The 19,252-nt window shown below is 50.0% G+C and overlaps 1 protein-coding gene across 4 annotated transcripts in view; it reads left to right on the top strand.

Annotated features, from left to right (window-relative positions):
• ATXN7 (ataxin 7) overlaps positions 1-19,252 on the top strand; it is a 137,052-nt gene that overhangs the window by 39,721 nt on the left and 78,079 nt on the right. For 3 of the 4 annotated variants that reach the window (XM_066596635.1, XM_066596637.1, XM_066596633.1), the window contains 2 exons: positions 7,507-7,686; positions 7,773-7,835. In XM_066596635.1, coding sequence (XP_066452732.1) covers positions 7,515-7,686; positions 7,773-7,835 — 235 coding nt within the window. In that variant the 5' untranslated portion in view covers positions 7,507-7,514. Of the gene's footprint in view, positions 1-7,256; positions 7,393-7,506; positions 7,687-7,772; positions 7,836-19,252 lie in introns of those variants that run through there. The other variant, XM_066596634.1, reaches the window with a different exon arrangement.

The raw sequence follows: 19,252 nt of genomic DNA on the forward strand, positions 1-19,252 counted from the left end.
ATAGTTCTTGCACAATTTGGAGGTGTGTTTAGGGTCATTGTCCTGTTGTAGGATGAAATTGGTTCCAATCAAGCGCTGTCCACTGGGTATGGCATGGCATTGCAAAATGGAGTGATAGCCTTCCTTATTCAGAATCCCTTTTACCCTGTACAAATCTCCCACCTTACCAGCACCAAAGCAACCCCAGACCATCACATTACCTCCACCATGCTTAACAGATGGCGTCAGGCATTCTTCCAGCATCTTTTCATTTGTTCTGCGTCTCACAAACGTTCTTCTTTGTGATCCAAACACCTCAAACTTGGATTCATCCGTCCACAACACTTTTTTCCAGTCTTCCTCTGTCCAATGTCTGTGTTCTTTTGCCCATCTTAATCTTTTTCTTTTATTGGCCAGTCTCAGATATGGCTTTTTCTTTGCCACTCTGCCCTGAAGCCCAAAATCCCGCAGCCGCCTCTTCACTGTAGATGTTGACACTGGTGTTTTGCGGGTACTATTTAATGAAGATGCCAGTTGGGTACCTGTGAGGCGTCTGTTTCTCAAACTAGAGACTCTAATGTGCTTATCTTCTTGCTTAGTTGTGCAACGCGGCCTCCCACTTCTTTTTCTACTCTGGTTAGAGCCTGTTTGTGCTGTCCTCTGAAGGGAGTAGTACACACCGTTGTAGGAAATCTTCAATTTCTTAGCAATTTCTCGCATGGAATAGCCTTCATTTCTAAGAACAAGAATAGACTGTCGAGTTTCAGATGAAAGTTCTCTTTTTCTGGCCATTTTGAGCGTTTAATTGACCCCACAAATGTGATGCTCCAGAAACTCAATCTGCTCACAGGAAGGTCAGTTTTGTAGCTTCTGTAATAAGCTAGACTGTTTTCAGATGTGTGAACATGATTGCACAAGGGTTTTCTAATCATCAATTAGCCTTCTGAGCCAATGAGCAAACACATTGTACCATTAGAACACTGGAGTGATAGTTGCTGGAAATGGGCCTCTATTCACCTTTGTAGATTTTGCACAAAAAACCAGGCATTTGCAGCTAGAATAGTCATTTACCACATTAGCAATGTATAGAGTGCATTTGTTTAAAGTTAGGACTAGTTTAAAGTTATCTTCATTGAAAAGTACAGTGCTTTTCCTTCAAAAATAAGGACATTTCAATGTGACCCCAAACTTTTGAACGGTAGTGTACATAGAATTACTAGAGGCGTGTATAGTATATATACAGCATATCAGGGGCATATATGCATTGTGTGTATACAGGGTATCATTGACCTATACATTTGTGTACGCTGTACATACAGTATCTCAGTGATACATATATACAGTAGTGCCTTGACATACCAGTTTAATTCGTTCCGTGACGGAGCTCTTAGACCAAAAAACATGTATGTTAAATGAATTTCCCCATTGAAATGAATTGAAAAATCAATACGCCCCCTACTGCCGGCGTTCCACGATGTTCTACAGTCAAGCCCCGCATCCAGAAAGCAATGCTCTGTCGGCATGGAGGAGGACGCAACAGCCTGCAGCAGTGCCGCAGACCATTGCGAGGACTAAAACACCGGCGATGGGTAAGTATTAGATCCCCCCCAGAGCCTTAGCTTGACTTGCAAGCAGGCTCGTAACCCGAGTTTTTGCTCGTAAATCGGAGCAAAAATTAGTAAGCTAGCCTGTTCGCAGTCAAAAAACTCACAAGCTGAGGCACTCGCATCCCGAGGTACCACTGTATATGTGTGTGGGATATGTCAGTGCGTCAAGAGCAGTGTCATCACTCCTCAAGAAGAGCACCAAAAACGTCTGAGACACCTAGGGGGGTGAGTGGGTCGGGGGGGGGGGGGGGGTGCATCACCCAGAAGGCCTGACACCCAGACACCTGAGAGGTGAGTGAGGGGACTTTTATAAGGCCATGCACGCTCCTCTGGGTAATTTATGCAAATAAGGAAGAGGTAACAATACTGCTGCAGCGCCACCTATTGGATGGCAGCATTCATTCAAATCAATGTACAACTCGTTAACAAGTCTGTAAAACAATGATTGGGAATAGAAAACCAAGCCAGAAAATCATACAGACAGCTGTGCACATTGATGAGGGGCAAACCCTCCGAAACAGCTGATATATAGATAGAAGGGCCGCCTAAAGCTTGGCTACAAGATGGGATACAGGTGGGCATGAAGGCTCTAGTACCCTATTGGGCCACCTCTAGCTTGGATGTAAGATGTGATACTGGTGGGCATGGACGCTCTAGTACCCTGTTGTACTGCCTCTAGTTTGGATACAAGATGTGATACAGGTGGCATGGAGGCTCTACTACCCTGTTGTACCACCTCTAGTTTGGATACAAGATGTGACACGGGCGTGCATGGAGGCTCTAGTACCCTGTTGTACTGCCTCTAAATTAGATACAAGATGTGATACAGGTGGGCATGGAGGCTCTAGTACCATGTTGTACTGCCTCTAGCTTGGATACAAGATGTGATACTGGTGGGCATGGAGGCTCTAGTACCCTGTTGTGCTGCCTCTAGCTTGGATACAAGATGTGATACAGGTGGGCATGGAGGCTCTACTACCCTGTTGTACCACCTCTAGTTTGGATACAAGATGTGACACGGGCAGGCATGGAGGCTCTAGTACCCTGTTGTACTGCTTCTAGCTTGGATAGATATGGGTGGGCATGGAGGCTCTAGTGCGCTGTTAGGAAGCCTCTAGCTTGGATACAAGATGTGATACGGGCGGGCATAGAGGCTCTAGTACCCTGTTGTACCACCTCTAGCTTGGATACAAGATGTGATACGCGCAGGCATGGAGGCTCCAGTACCTTGTTGTACCACCTCTAGCTTGGATACAAGATGTGATACGCGCAGGCATGGAGGCTCCAGTACCCTGTTGTACCACCTCTAGCTTGGATACAAGATGTGATATGAGTGGGCATGGAGGCTCTAGTACCCTGTTGTACCACCTCTAGCTTGGATACAAGATGTGATATGAGTAGCTATGGAGGCTCTAGTACCCTGTTGTACCACTTGTAGCTTGAATACAAGATGTGATACGGGCAGGCATAGAGGTATACAGGTTCCGTATGGTATCCTGCGGCATAGAGCTCCATATTTGCTGTAACTGAGTCTCTAGATCATGCAGAATCATAGGCTTTAAGGTTGACGTCCCAGATGGTCACATACATGTTGTATTGATAATGAATCTGGCGACCGGGCAGCCACAGAAGTGTGGCAATGTGGTGAAGACATTCCGGTGTGAATGCCTCTTGGAAGCCGCCATGAGAGGAACACGTGGCTGCAGGATGTCCTCAACATAGCGTCAGAGCCCAAACTAAACCTGGACTCATGACTGAAGACAACCCAGTTCCACTCCATAGCATACAGTCTCCTCGTTTATGACGCCACTGCAAACAGAGGTGACTGTGGGTGTCAAAGGTAGAACAAGTAATGGGCGTAAGACCAAATGTCCTTCAGCCAAGTGCCTGGAAATGGTTCCAACAGACACAGGGGATGTAATGATGGCGCCACCCGTCTCTGGATGGCAGGCAATGAAACTGTTCCAGCTGCTTCTGCTTGTTGGATGATCAGATGACCCTCTCTTCTGGTGGTCTGTCGAGGGCATCCTGAGCCTGGTCACCTTGTGTGCCCTCACACATCCACTGGTCCCAATACCTCCTAACAGACTGGTCAGAACGGCTCCGGTGGCGTCAAGTCATCGATACGACCATCCAGCTTCTCACATTCCAATAATGTGCCCCTCTCTGACTCTGGTAACGGGGTGACATCTCTTCTCTGTGTCGTAGAGACGTCTAGTGGTCAACAAGCTCTACACATGTGGAAGAAGAGGTCACTAGACACAAGGAGGCTCTGAGAGCCTCTTTATAGGCCAAGGGGGGAACCACTTTTAGGGCCTCAGGTGGCAAGACCGTTCATCTAATCACAACTCTCATCATTTGTACATCTGCCTGAGATGTAACTGCATGCCCAGTTTTGCAGCCAAACAACTCCTAGGGCAGTGGTGGCGAACCTATGGCACGCATGCCAGAGGTGGCACGCAGAGCCCTCCCTGCTGGCACGTGCCGCCGTCGGCCATTCACCATGTTAGTGAATACCAGCAGGGTCCGCAGCTCCTCTCCCCCCTCCCTCCCCTGACGTCTCCTACTTGGTTCCGCGAGAGCAGGGGAGGAGGCGTCTGGCAGCACACTGATGTCACAGTGTGCACCTTGAATCAGCGCCAGCAGCAGTGCTGAGCAGAGGAGCAGCGGCACTTCCTCGAGGAGGAGGGGGTAAGTATATGGCTTCACAGGGGGGCACCATTACTACTGTGGGATGTCACTATTACTACTGGGGCCACTGCGGGATGTCATTATTACTACAAGGGTCACTGTGGGCATCATTATTACTACTGGGCCACTGTGGGATGTCACTGTTACTACTGGGGGCCACTGTGGGATGTCACTGTTACTACTGGGGGCCACTGTGGGATGTCACTGTTACTACTGGGGCCGCTGTGAGATGTCACTATTACTACTGGGGGCCGCTGTGGGATCACACTAACACTACTGGGGGCTGCTGTGGGATCACACTAATACTACTAGGGGCCGCTGTGGGATGTCACTAATGCTACTGGGGGCCGTCGGTGACGTCTATATAACCTGTATGTCCCCCGGTGATGTATATACCCGGTGTGACCCCCCCCCCCCCCCAGGTGACGTGTGTTTGTAAGGTGTGACACCTGTATACCCATACACATGTCACCTGGGGGTCACACCGGGTATATACATCACCGGGGGACACACCGGGTATACAGATGTCACCGGGAGACACATTGGGTATACAGGTGTCACACCTTACAATGTGTCCCCCAGTGACGCGTGTATGTACCCGGTGTGTCCCCCAGTGACGCGTGTATGTACCCGGTGTGTCCCCCGGTGACGCGTGTATGTACCCGGTGTGTCCCCCGGTGACGCGTGTATGTCCCTGGTGTGTCCCCCGGTGACGCGTGTATGTCCCTGGTGTGTCTCCCGGTGACGTCTGTATACCCGGTGTGTCTCCCGGTGACGTCTGTATACCCAGTGTGTGTCCCCCCGGTGACGTCTGTATACCCGGTGTGTCCCCTGGTGATGTATATACCCGTCGTGTTCCCCGGTGACGCATGTATGTACCCGGTGACATCTGTATACCCGGTGTGTCTTCCGGTGATGTATGTACCTGGTGTGTCCTCCGGTGACGCGTGTATGTACCTGGTGTGTCCTCCGGTGACGTCTGTATTCCCGGTTTGTCCCCCGGTGACGCGTGTATGTACCCGGTGTGTCTCCCGGTGACGTCTGTATACCCGGTGTGTCCCCCGGTGACCCGTGTATGTACCTGGTGTGTCCCCCGGTGATGTATATACTCGATGTGAGCCCCGGTGAGTGTGTATGTAAGCTGTGTCACCTGTATACCCAATGTGTCCCCCAGTGATGTATATACCCGGTGTGTCCCCCGGTGATGTATATACTCGGTGTGAGCCACGGTGAGTGTGTATGTAAGGTGTGACACATGTATACCCAATGTGTTCCCCGGTGTTGTATGTACCCGGTGTGTCCCCCAGTGACCTGTGTGTGTACCCGGTGTGTCCCCCGGTGATCTATATACCCGGTGTGACCCACGGTGAGTGTGTATGTAAGGTGTGACACCTGTATACCCAATGTGTCCCCCGGTGATGTGTATATACCTGGTGTGTCCCCCAGCGACCCGTGTATGTACCCGGTGTGTCACCTGGTGACATGTGTATGTAAGGTGTGACACCTCTATACCCAATGTGTCCCCCAGTGATGTATGTACCCGGTGTGTCCCCCGTTGATGTATATACTCGGTGTGAGCCCCAGTGAGTGTGTATGTAAGGTGTGACACATGTATACCCAATGTGTCCCCCGGTGTTGTATGTACCCGGTGTGTCCCCCGGTGACCTGTGTGTGTACCCGGTGTGTCCCCCGGTGATGTATATACCCAGTTTGACCCCCGGTGAGTGTGTATGTAGGGTGTGACACCTGTATACCCAATGTGTCCCCCGGGTGATGTATATACCCGGTGTGTTCCCCAGTGACCCGTGTATGTAAGGTGTGACACCTGTATACCCAATGTGTCCCCCGGTGACCTGTGTATATACACGGCGTGTCTCCCGGTGGCGTCTGTATACCCGGTGTGTCCCCCGGTGACATGTGTATGTAAGGTGTGACACCTGTATACCCAATGTGTCCCCCGGTGATGTGTATACCTGGTGTGTCCCCCGGTGGCGTCTGTATACCCGGTGTGTCCCCCGGTGACATGTGTATGTAAGGTGTGACACCTGTATACCCAAAGTGTACCTGGGTGATGTATGTACCCGGTGTGTCCCCCGGTGATGTATATACTTGGTGTGAGCCCGGGTGAGTGTGTATGTAAGGTGTGACACCTGTATACCCGGTATGTCCCCAAGTGATGTATATACCCGGTGTGTCCACCTGTGATGTGTATATACCGGTGTGTCCCCCGGTGATGTATATACCCGGTGTGTCCACCTGTGATGTGTATATAGCCGGTGTGTCCCCCGGTGAGTGTGTATGTAAGGTGTGACACCTGTATACCCAATGTGTCCCCCGGTGATGTATATACTCGGTGTGAGCTCCGGTGAGTGTGTATGTAAGGTGTGACACCTGTATACCCGGTGTGTCCCCAAGTGATGTATATACCCGGTGTGTCCACCTGTGATGTGTATATACCCGGTGTGTCCCCAAGTGATGTATATACCCGGTGTGTCCACCTGTGATGTATATACCTGGTGTGTCCCCCGGTGAGTGTGTATGTAAGGTGTGACACCTGTATACCCGGTGTGTCCCCCGGTGATGTATGTACCCCGTGTGTCTCCCTGTGATGTGTATATAGCTGGTGTGTCCCCCGGTGAGTGTGTATGTAAGGTGTGACACCTGTATACCCGGTGTGTCCCCCGGTGAGTGTGTATGTAAGGTGTGACACCTGTATACCCGGTTTGTCCCCAAGTAATGTATATACCCGGTGTGTCCACCTGTGATGTGTATATAGCCGGTGTGTCCCCCGGTGAGTGTGTATGTAAGGTGTGACACCTGTATACCCAATGTGTCCCCCCAGTGACGCTCGTGTACCCGGCGTGTCCCCCGGTGACATGTGTGATCTGTCAGCCCGGCCTCCGCCTCCTCCTCCCCCGTGTGTGTAATGTGCGTGCGGGAAGTTCCTGTCAGGAGGGCGGGGGCTGGGAGGGACGAGCCGGGTGAAGGAAGACCTGTAATTCCGCTCTGGCCTCCGGAATCCCCGGCAGGTCACACGGGGGGATAGTGGGGGTCGTGATGACGCGCTGTGGCCCCCTAGGGGCCGGAACCCTCACCTAGCAGCCGGCACTGAGCGGTAACCGGGGGCAGGGCGGGGGGCAGCGGCGCCCGGTGTCTCCGCCGTAGCCGGCACGTGTTTAACCCTTTGTTGGCGGGGCCGCCGTCACTCATCACTTTCTTCTCATTGTAGCGAAAAGAATGTCGGAGCGGCCCGAGGATGACGTCAGGGAGCGCAGAGCGGGGGCCCGGCCGCAGCAACGGCGGCAGCAGCAGCAGCACGGGGACGGCGGCGCCACGGCCCTGCCCAGCCCCGGAGCCATGCTGGGGCAGCCCTGGGGACACTGGCTGGACGCGGCCAGGCTGCACGACGGTGAGTGGCTGGGACAGCCCGGGGGGAGGAGGAGGGGGCCGGGGCTGGGGGCTCCGCGCTGCTCACCCGCTGCTCTGCATCCACAGAACTGGACGAAAGTTACAAGGAGAGCGACAAGAAGCGAGAAGCCATGAGACTCAGCAAGGAGGGTGAGTGCAGAACCCTGCCACTGTGTGCCCCCATACGGAGGAATCCCCAGCAACTGTGTGCCCCCATACGGAGGAACCCCCCCGCAACTGTGTGCCCCCTGCGGAGGAACCCCCCGCAACTGTGTGCCCCCTGCGGAGGAACCCCCCGCAACTGTGTGCCCCCTGCGGAGGAACCCCCCTGCAACTGTGTGCCCCCTGCGGAGGAACCCCCCTGCAACTGTGTGCCCCCATACGACGGAACCCCCCCGCAACTGTGTGCCCCCATACGACGGAACCCCCCCGCAACTGTGTGCCTCCTGCGGAGGAACCCCCCGCCACTGTGTGCCCCCATACGACGGAACCCCCCGCCACTGTGTGCCCCCATACGACGGAACCCCCCGCCACTGTGTGCCCCCATACGACGGAACCCCCCGCCACTGTGTGCCCCCTGCGGAGGAACCCCCGCCACTGTGTGCCCCCATACGCTGGAACCCCAGCCACTGTGTGCCCCCCCCCCTCCCCCTGCGACGGAACCCCCGCAACTATATCCATGTGCCCCCCAACTGCACCTGTGTGCCCCTGCTACAGAGCCCCCATAACTATTTTTGTGTGTAGACTACAACTATACCTGTGTGAGCCCGCATAACTGCACCTGTGACCCCCTGCTATACCCATAATGGCACCTGTGACCCCCTGCTATACCCATACCTGCATGTGTGACCCCGCTATACAATCAGAACCACACAAGCACATCTGTGCACCGCACTATATAACTCCCATATAAGCATACATGTTATACCCTGAGAACTGGACCTAGGTGCCCCCACTATAGTAGATCCCCTATAGCTCCACCTTCACTCACCCGACTCTATTATGAGAACCCTATAACTACAGTCACTATGTCATTAGATACCCTCAGGAGCTGGTATATGTGCCCTGTGCCCCCTATATGTATCTCCAGCGCTGGTTTGCAGTGATTCGGTGACCATGGGCTGTGGCAGTGATCTCTGTGCCAGTTCGGTGACGATGCGATCGCTTTGTATCACTGAGGCTATATGATTGGCATGCTCCATTTTAGCGTGGCTTCCATGGGGACGGCTTCCATTGAAGCCATCAGCAGGGTCGCAGATTCTGCGGGAAGAGCAGGTGAGCCGTGTGGACCATCCGCAGTACAGATGCCGGCAGGGTCGGACTCCGCTGCGGGCTCCAGCCCACCCGTGGCTATACGGTCTTAGTTATTCATTCAGATTGTCAGATCTGCAACTAAAGCGTAAAAAATAACTGCCACCTGTAAATATAAGAGCGCGCTCCTATGACTGGGCCTGAGGAGTGCGGGTATAGTTTATGTGGGGGGAGGAAAATAAAAATAAACCAACTGTTCAAAACTGAGGCTCAGAAAATCCCGGTAAAATCAATCGCCATTTACACGGGACGATTATCGCGAAAATGTGTCCAAAAGAACGAATTTGCGCGATAATCGTCGCATCTAAATGCAAAGCCATTGAGCAGTATTCATTTAGGCCTCATGTCCACGGGCACGCACGGTTTCCACCCGGACCGTAGACATGAGGCCAAAAACTACATATACTCACCTGTCCGGACATTGTGGGGCTCTCCTCCGTCACCGCTTTCTTCTGCCTGGCACATGCACCATGCTCGCTTTTAAAAAAAAATCTGCTGCTCTCCCGCAGATCCGTGGCACGTCTACAGTGAAAGCTGCTGCTGTGCCGCGGATATGATGGCTTCCATGGACTTCAATGGAAGCTGTCCTGCGGGATCCGCAGAAAAATGGAGCATGCTGCGATTTCTTCCTGCGTGTGCGATCTGCACGCGGGGAAAGAATCACATCCGCATGCATTAAATTGCCCTGCGGATGCTAATGCATCCCTTCCGTCTGTGGGAGACTCGCGCCGTGGACATTGGGCCTTACAGTTTGTTGGTTGCTCACTTTCAACCAGCATGTAAATCATGGCTGATTTCTCGATAAGTGTTAATACTCCCCACTCAGGACATCAGGGAGGCTGCAGGAGATTTCTCTCCTCTCTCCCCCGCCCCTCTCCATTGACCTAACACAGCGGCCGTTCACTACTGAATGGCCGCTCTTTACACTGAGCGATCAGCTCAATGTCCATCGTTTATACAGCATAAAAAGCGGCTGTTCAGTAGTGAACAGCCGCTGTGTTATGTCAATGGAGAGAGGCAGGGGAGAGAGAGAGAGGAGAGAAAGTGTAATCTGCACCTTCATTCCCCTTGAAAACAGTAAGATTGATGCCTTCTGTTACACCTCGGCTCTAACCTCAATGAGGAGCTGGGAGTGTAATAGAAGACATCGCTCCCATTGATTTCCATGGGAATGAAGCTTTCTATTATACTTCCGGCCCCGCTGCACTGACAGCAACCGAAGGATCAGCTGATCGGTGGGGATTCCAAGCGGTGAACCCCACTGATAAGGTATTGATGACCTATCCTGAGGATTAGTCATGAGTAGTAAAGCCCTAGACAACCGTTGGTTCTCAGGCAGCCTGTTTATACAGGCAGATACATCGTTGGCTCGTTTAGAATCGGTCAGTCAATAAGTCAATTAGAAGGACTGAACGAGCGCTGGTGAAGCTGAATGGTAAGTGAACGAGCCAATGATGGCATTAATGCCAATTAGTGAACAATTAGCGTTCGGTCGTTGGCCGCATGTAGACTGAACGATTATTGTTCACTTTTGCATATTTGACCGGTAGCGGTTCCGTCTAAAAGCACCTTTAGGGCGGTGTCATGCGGGCGATGTGAGACTGAGTAAAAACGCAGAATAATGAAACCAATGATTTTCTATGGTTTCTTTCACACCTGCGATGTTTTCACTTTTGTGACGTTGCGAGAGAAAAAAATCGCAGCATGCTCCATCTTTCTGTTTTTTTTATCTGCCATGTTTCCCTATGGAGCCCTCTTTTTATCGCATCGCACGAACTTGCAATTTCTGTGCGATGCGTTTTTAACATTCCTATTGACCTTCGCAGTAAATTGCGCACTTTTATCGCAGGTGGCAGCGATGCGAGATTATTCTTAAGAAAAAGCATAGCTGATTTTAAAAAATCGCGGAAACAAAGATGCAATTTTTTTTTTTTTTGCCTCTATTTTCTTACCAAAAAATCGCGATCACCCATGTGAAACTAGGCGTAGAAGGTCACAACAGACCTGCTTATCGTAGCGGTTGGTGGAGGACCCAGCTGATGACGTCTCCTGCCTCAGTGACCTGAGCTTCTTGTAAGCTTGGCTCTGTGGTTACATACCTGCATCATCGCCCTGTGTACATCCTCCCGGACCCCCTGTCGGGCTTTGGACCCCTTGTGCATGCATACGGTCTGATGCTTTGGTCTGAGATAATAGGAAATCTATCTTTTACTCCGGCACGGAGTGCTTATAACTATCCTCGCCGGTTATTTGTGCATTTACCCGTCATTATCCTGTTTGCGCAGTAAGATGACTTTCTTGTTTCAGGATCGCGGTGTATTTCCCCACAAGTAAAGTTTCGCTGCATGCTGCTTCCAGATTTTATCCCGGAGTCATTCTCTCCAGGACTGGCGCTGAATGGGCACAGATGCCTACCCATACAAAATATGTAGGTGTACAGAGTGGCAGCATCCACATATGAGGTGTAAGGGCATCCATAGTTGGGGTGCGTTCACTTTCTATGCAGTATGTGGGGCTTGTTTTGTCAAGCCCCACAACCTAGGAGGTCAGCGCTCCATCTATCAGCGTGAGTTTAGTTCTCGCATGTCTTATTTTTTTTCGCGGCACTCGGAACACATCGACCATTGTTATTAAGGGGACAGTCAAACTCATCACAAGCCGAGTGATGTGATGTTTCCCGTTGAGAAAAATGGGAAACCCTTGCCCATCCTCTGAAGTGCGTGAAACAAGCACCGGAGAATCAGAAGTGATGCGAGGTGTTTTTGGATGAAAACCGCCTTGCATCCACGGGTAAAGCACACATTGACAAGCGCGATATCGGGCTCTGTCCAATATTGCGCTCGCCTGTGTAAGGGTAGCCTAAGGCTGGGGTCACATGGGACGCAATGGGCGCACTGAAAAACTGCGAGGATTCTGCTGGAAGAGAGCAGCCTCAAAACCCGCGGGTTTTGGAGTGGTTTCGCCATCGGCATTCTGCTGTGGCTTTCTCTCCCCATAGAGAGAAGAGAGGCTGCTGCAGAAATGAAAAAAGAATTGACATGCTGCGTCTTTGTTTTCTGCATCACATGTCCGTTTTCGCATGGATTGGCCGCAGCGTGTGGACGAGATTTTTGCAGAATCTCGTCCACTTTGCTGGCTAATCACAGGATTAGGAGTTGTGGGCACAATTGCCGTGTGGATATTCCGCGGCAATTCCGCCCGGTGTGAACCCAGCCTTACCCATTGCGTTCAGTCTGTGCGTGTGCGCTCTCTTTGAAAACAGTGGCGTATACGCTCTCCCACCTGCCTTCTGCGCTGGTTTTAACACATTTAGTGCTCAGTTGAATAGAAAACCTGGAACTCCTTTAAGGCGGTGTTCACATGGCAGCTTTTGATTAAGTCGAAACGTTGCTGCCTTTTTGTGTCATGGAGGAGTAAAGCGCATCAATTGATGTTTTTGGCACCATTTATGCTGCCAGCCTTTCATTATCACATGGCATAAGTTGACATGGTTTCCACAGTGATTTTGCACGTATTCACCATTAAATTCACATCAGATAAGCATCCCATTTATTTGTATGGGGATTCACGTAGTACTTTATATGGAGCAGATTCTAAATCCGCCTAACGGGAAGAAAAAGTAGTGGCGTGGATTGTGTTTACACGTGCGAGTGCGATTATGGGTCTGAGAGCAACTGACCTGTATGGCACTCTGCATGTATCCGCGATGCTCCTCAGCATTAACATCATGTCATGACTATCATTGTACTTGTGTTTCTTCCAAGAGTGAAAAAGTTGCATGTGCTTCCAATAGCTAAAATAATAAAAAACGTAATTCACAAATGCAAATCGCGTGGCATGTGAGTGCGATGCGGTTTTTTTTCACGGTCCCATAGGAAATAATGGGCAATTCTTCCTGCAAAAGTACCCAAAAATGGAACATGCTGCTATTTTACCCATGTCTCACTAGGAGTGCGTTGGAAAAATTGCGTGTGTGCATGTATCCATTGAAGGTGATGGGTTATTTTAACCAAGCTAGTTCTGTCCATATTACCACGGAATCGAACTCGCACGGGAATAACGCCCATGTAAATACACTTACGTGGATCCACAGCAGCTGCATGGCGATTTTGCGTCAGAAATCCGTGCTTAAACGTGCAGATTTCTGACACGGATTTCCATTAAAATCTGTTTGAGATTTTTCTCAGCCATGGGAGTGTGGCTAAATATGTCACATTCCATTAAGGAACACTTCAGTATGAGTCACATAGTGCAGGACTAACGTCACCCGTCCTCAAATATACTGTGACCTCAACATTGACCGAATACACAACCTGAATGTAGGACTGCAGAACGGACAGTAACTATTCCCAAATATACCCTGATCAGAGGAACATTAGTGTCACCGACAGGTGAGGGGAAAGACATTGGTTATCTGGGAACAATTGTATCCGTCAGGGACCGGCCCTAAGAAGGAGCAAGTGGCCCGTTCTTGAAGTTGGTGTGTCGGAAACAGGAAAAACGGGCAAATGTGAGGACTCTTGACAAGGGCTAACATTTTGATGACTGGGTTCTCAGAGCACCCTGAAAATGTAAGGTCTTGTGTTGTGCTCCTTGTGCTCCTTGTATGCATTGCTTACCATCTACCATTAGTGGTCCAAGGAAGGACAACTAGTGAACTAATGACAGGGTCGTAGTTGCCCAAAGCTCATTAATGGGGTTGTGTGGGTTCACTTTAACCCATTAAAGATCAAGCTTTATTCACAGCCTATAGTAAATATGCAACGTGGGATTAAAGCTCCTGCTCCGGAAATCGAGCAGGTCGGGTTCTCAGCTGTCAGACGCAGCTGAGGCCCCAAAGGAGAAGACAAAAGCAGTTTTTAACCGGTTCTGCCTCTTCTTTTACAGGTTACATGGCGTCCAGTGAGTGTTATGTAGAGAATGCAGGAAGCTGTACTGTCTATTTCTGCACGGGACCCAGCGATCACATGATCGCCGGCGACCTCCAGCATGTCAGAGCTGCAGGGTTTTAGACCTCTGACCAGCTGTGACCACTGTCACACTAGGGGGATACTTTCCCTTGTAACTGATGCTCGTTACAGGGAGAAAGTGAGTGGGGTGAGGGGAGTGTGAATGTCCCCCAGAGGTCTTATATGACATCATGGGAGGCAGATGTTTAAAAAAAAGAAAATTAGCAAAAAAAAAAAATTTTATATATATATATATATATATATAATGAAAAAAGATAAAACCCACCCCCAACATAAACAATCCTCATATCCACCCTGTAAGGCTGGGTTCACACGGGGCGGATTCCCGCCGGAAATCTCACGGTTTGGCCGCAGCAATAACCGCCAGATTTCCGCCGGGAGAAGCGCCGCGGAAAAACCCGTGGCGGCTTTAAAGCGGCCCGGCCGCTCGCTCTTCCGCTGCGGCTGGCGCTCCCATAGAGGAGAGCGCGGCCGCAGTGGAAACAAAAAATAAATAGACGTGCTGCATTCGGCAAGGCCGCGGCTGCGGTCGCCGCGACCGCAGTTTCGGACTGTTTAACCGCAGCGGATTGGCCGCCCCGTGTGGGCAAGATTTCTGAGAAATCTCGTCCACATGGCTAGCGAATCCCGAGATTAGCGGCCGCAGGCGGATTTGCCGCGTGGAAATTCCGCACGGAATTTCCGCGGCAATTCTGCCCTGTGTGAACCCAGCCTAATCATGATTATGCAAATTATATATCAAAACGTCCCAAACAAAATGACAACCCCTTTTTTGTACTATGTTTTAACAAAAGTATAATTTTAAAAATAAAGCCTCAAACCACCACACGGGTAAAATCACTGAAAAAAAAAACACTTTTTAGGAGCAAAACATTGTAACAGATGGGCATGTGTTAAAATATAATAAAAATAATAATGCTTTCTCGCCTGCCATCCGCCGGTGCCTGAAATCAGGTGACTGCTGTGGCCAATCAGAGGCTGTAATGAAAGTGACACTGTGACATGTGTTTGGTGGCAGCAGTCATCTGACTTCTGGCGATGGAGGCTGGGGATGGAACAGTGGAGCCGGTTAGTGGTTCCCCAAAGGACCGAAGGCAGCGGAGTGTGCCTTTTTCTTTTTTTTTCTAATTTATTTTAACGCCCGCCCAGCCGGTACCCATCTTTAAAGTGAGTGCGCACAACCCCTTTAATAAGTGAGGTTAACAAAGACTATCCCTTCTCGTCCTATCACACAGAGAAGCTACTGTAGGACAAACTGCTGAAAAAGTTATTGCCGGCTTTAATCGAAAGTTGTCAGAATACCCAGGAGATCGCAAGGTTTAGCTGCAGACCAGTCAGCAAGAATTGGCGCCAGGATGCGTTACGGGAGGAATACAAGCCAGCGGAGGCAGTGTCATACTCTGCTGGGAAGTCTTGTGCGTATGACACGTATTACCCATCATGGCAGCCATCTTTCCTAATGGCAGTGCCCTCTTTCAGCGGGATAATGCGCCTGAAGTGAATGAGGTACATGACAAAGAGATGATTTGGCCTCCGGATTCCCCAGATCTCGGTCCAATCATTCATTTGTGGGATCTACTGGAGAAAAAGTCCGATCCAAGAAGGACTTCCAGGATTTCCTGCTAAGAATGTCTTGGTGCCAGATGCCACAAGATGCCTTCGGATGTCTTGTGGAGTGCTGCAGGGGGAGCTACACAGCATTGTGCAGGTGGATTACCTGTAATGGCTGATGGGGTAATAGTATCCCTCAGTACCCCTGACTGTAGCAGTGTATCTTATTGTGTATCCCTGACGTACGGGTGGCACTTCTATATTATTGTTGCAAGGACTTTTAGGCAAATGCTGCGGGCACGGTGGATGGCGCCAGACAATAAAACGTATTTGACTTCCAGTTGGGGCCGTTGCTCTGCTCGTTCTCTGCTGTTGATTTGTGAAACCTGAAGCGGCGCTCGTAGCTGAGTGTGATCACGCCGCAGCAGTTGTCTGTGTTACTGCGTAGGTCTCGTACACGGACAGGTGCAATTTGGGTTTGAAGGGAAAAAAATTCAGTTTTCACTACATGTGTGTGCATGTCGGGTGCTTTTACACAGGGTGACTATTGGACACTTGAGCATCTGACAGTTGTCCCAGCAATTACCACTCTTTGGTTTTCGCACAGCAGATATTCCGGTCCATTCGCCTCCATTCGCAGTAAACAGGCAGCTGTCTTAGTCGTTTGTTTACACGGGCCGATAGTCACTAAGAACTGAAAATAAAGTGACTCTTGACAAGAGAATGACTCTCACTCACTTGCCCTCCTGGTTCTCATGGGTACACAGACCTACAGTTGTCCGTCACTACTCGTTTGAATGACTACTCGGGTGACTGTCAGTGCGTGTAAAAGCTCCTTTAGGACCCCTTCCTACGGACTGATATTTGCGGCGGGCGTCCGCACTGCAGATAGCCCCCATAGCATGCTGTGGTAAATCGATTCTTCCAGCACACTTGCGGAAACCAATTGCGGTTTCAGCAAGCGTAGGAAAAATGCTCTACTTTTCTTTTTTTTTTTTTTGCGGTTTCCGTGTGGCCTGCTTCCATTGAAGTCAATGGAAGCTGTCCATCTGCGGCCCTTCCACAGTCACATTCAAAAAGGTTGTGCATTCTACGTCTTTGCTAGGCAATGACACGGAAAAAGCAGACAAAAATCTGTATTGTGCGTGTCCGACGGCTCGCTGTGTGGAGCATCCGCAGTACAGCAGAAAAAGAAACTGAGCAGGTACGCGTGGACGCCGCCGCGGGGTTCTGCATGTGAAATCCGGTTCTGCAGTCTGCAAGGGACCTTACTTGTGTTTTTGCTGCATACACTCTTTTTTTTTTTTTTTCCTTTAGATTTTTTTGCGTCTGTGTTGCATCCATGTGCCACGTATTTTTTCATGTGTGCAAAAGATCTAAGTGATGTCCGTTCTCTCACAACCTACAGAAAACTCTGCACCAAAAAATGCATTGAACACGGATACTAATGTTGCATTTTGTTACACACCCTCAGGCTGTAGTGGGCGATTTGGGTCTGCGAGTACGGACCCAGATAGGACATGCTGCTTTTTGTGAGTTTGTTTTTCTTTGTTTTGCTTACGTGCAGCATTGGTTCATGCAAAAAACACACCTGAATGATGTAATCCAATGCGGCCATGCGCCGCCCTTATTCCAACAGAGAAAACGCTCCTGTGAATGTCCATTTTGCTTGCTCTGGAAAGCTGCAATGGGTGAGATATCTCCTTTGTTTTAGGACCCCCTGGGTGACCCACAGCTCCCGTTCTGGTGGACTCAAGCAGCCCATGTATTACATTAAGATTGCTGCTACGTTAGGGCTCGTTCACACGGGTGCATATTTCCTGTGCGTAACCAGTGGTGAATGGAGGAAATGAAAGTCAATGGACAATGCATATCGATGCACTGTAGATATGAATCACAGTATGCTCTATTTCTCTACATATCATACATAGTCGTTGAATGGGCATTTTGTATGGGCAGCGTTTGGATATACAATTGAAAAAGTCACACTGCACATGTCCGTGATGTCAGATTCCCCGGTATGTACAGTGTAATACTCATGCGCGATCCCTGCCGGCTCTCTGCATGCAACGCTGTGGTGTACCCGCCCCATTGTATGCATACGCCCATGTGAATGAGCCCTTCTACCACGCTTTACCTGAGCTGTACACTGCTTCCCATGGTGACATCAGCTGTTGGCCGGGGGTGGCGGTACGGACCCTGCGGCGATCAGTTCTATACATTATTTCTTGCAATGGAAAATCCTGGTTGTTACCAGATCTAAAAACTGCAATTTGTGTGTTTCTCAGATCTGCTTATCTCAAAGGCTCATTTTCTTTCTATGGGAGTCAATGGAGGGAGACTTACAATAAATAGGGCGCGGCACGGAAATCGTACATTTTCTGCTGAATCTTGTGAACTGGAATTTTAATATCTTGTTGTTTGCAATTTAATGTCTGCCTGCTGAGGAAAGTCATAGCAGCTAAGACTTAGTAAATGCGGTATATGGGAAGACTCCCTTGTACGTGCTGCGTACCATCCGCCTACTAGAGGTTTATCGGCCCTTAAACACAGCCGTTGGGGTACAGGTTGTAGAAATGCTGTTTCGTCAAAGGGGGTTTCCAGGCAGTATTTATTGATGACCTATCCTCAGGATTGGTAGTCGATCGTTGATAAACGGTGGTCCGCCCTGATCAGCTGCTCCAGTACCCTCTGCCACTGACGAAACACACAGAGTGCAGGCGCAGCTCTCATTGGTTTTATCCGCTTCTGAGGTTCATGTATAGCCAAAACTGTCTGTCAGGTGAGGTCCCATCCAGACATAGTCTAAGGCTGCCTTCACACTGGTGAGCGCGATATCGCATACCAATACCGCACTTGCCACCATGTGAAAGCCCCATGGATGCGAGGCATTTTCATGTGAAATTACTACGGGGATGAAGGAATCCCCACTGTGGCTGACGTAGCCGTGGCAGAGGATTGTGGAGTTCTCCCGTTGTTTTCAATGGCTAATATGGAGTAAATTGTGTGTGGCTGCTTCTGCAGAGTCATCGTACTCCAGAAGGTTTGTTCTACCAGCAACCTACCTCCCTATAATGTGTATAGCCACCCGAAATGGAGGGTAGCTCCTGCGATGGGACCCCAGCTGTCAGACATGAATGTGTAGGTTGGGCATAGCACTAAGGGCTCACTTATATGGTCGTATGTGGCCAGCGTAGTAGGTGAGTGGTAGACAGCCCGTATGCATGTAACGTGTGTATTCGCTGCACATGTTAAATCCCCATAGCCTATATTGGTGTGTATTACGCACATAATGCACAGTGACAATACGCCCACGGCGTATTCACGTCAGCGTCAGAGGTTCCATTTGGAATCTCCATCTCGGAGTTCCGTAAAGACGGGATGAAATGGCGCTGCATGCAGCATTATTTTGTCCTGTCAAATTTAGCAAAATGACGACTGGAGCCCATTATAGCCTACGGGGGTCCATTTGGTGCCGTTCAGTTCTGTCATATGAGGATTTTGCTTAGTGAGGGGTTCCCGTTTTTCCTGCTCCCTAAAACTGAGACCCCTGGTACTGATGTGACTGTCCCTAAGGGTTCCCATACACATTACTGTGTTTTCGCACAAACGTTTTTTCCGCACGAGTTCCATTTAATTGCAATATGGACCTTAGTCGCACAGGAAAATAACCTATTGTTTACAATGGTTTCATTTATGTCAGCCATTTTTCACTCGCACTCAAAATGCATCAAA

The sequence above is a fragment of the Eleutherodactylus coqui genome, chromosome 3 (genome assembly GCF_035609145.1).
Source record: "Eleutherodactylus coqui strain aEleCoq1 chromosome 3, aEleCoq1.hap1, whole genome shotgun sequence".
Lineage (NCBI taxonomy): Eukaryota > Metazoa > Chordata > Amphibia > Anura > Eleutherodactylidae > Eleutherodactylus > Eleutherodactylus coqui.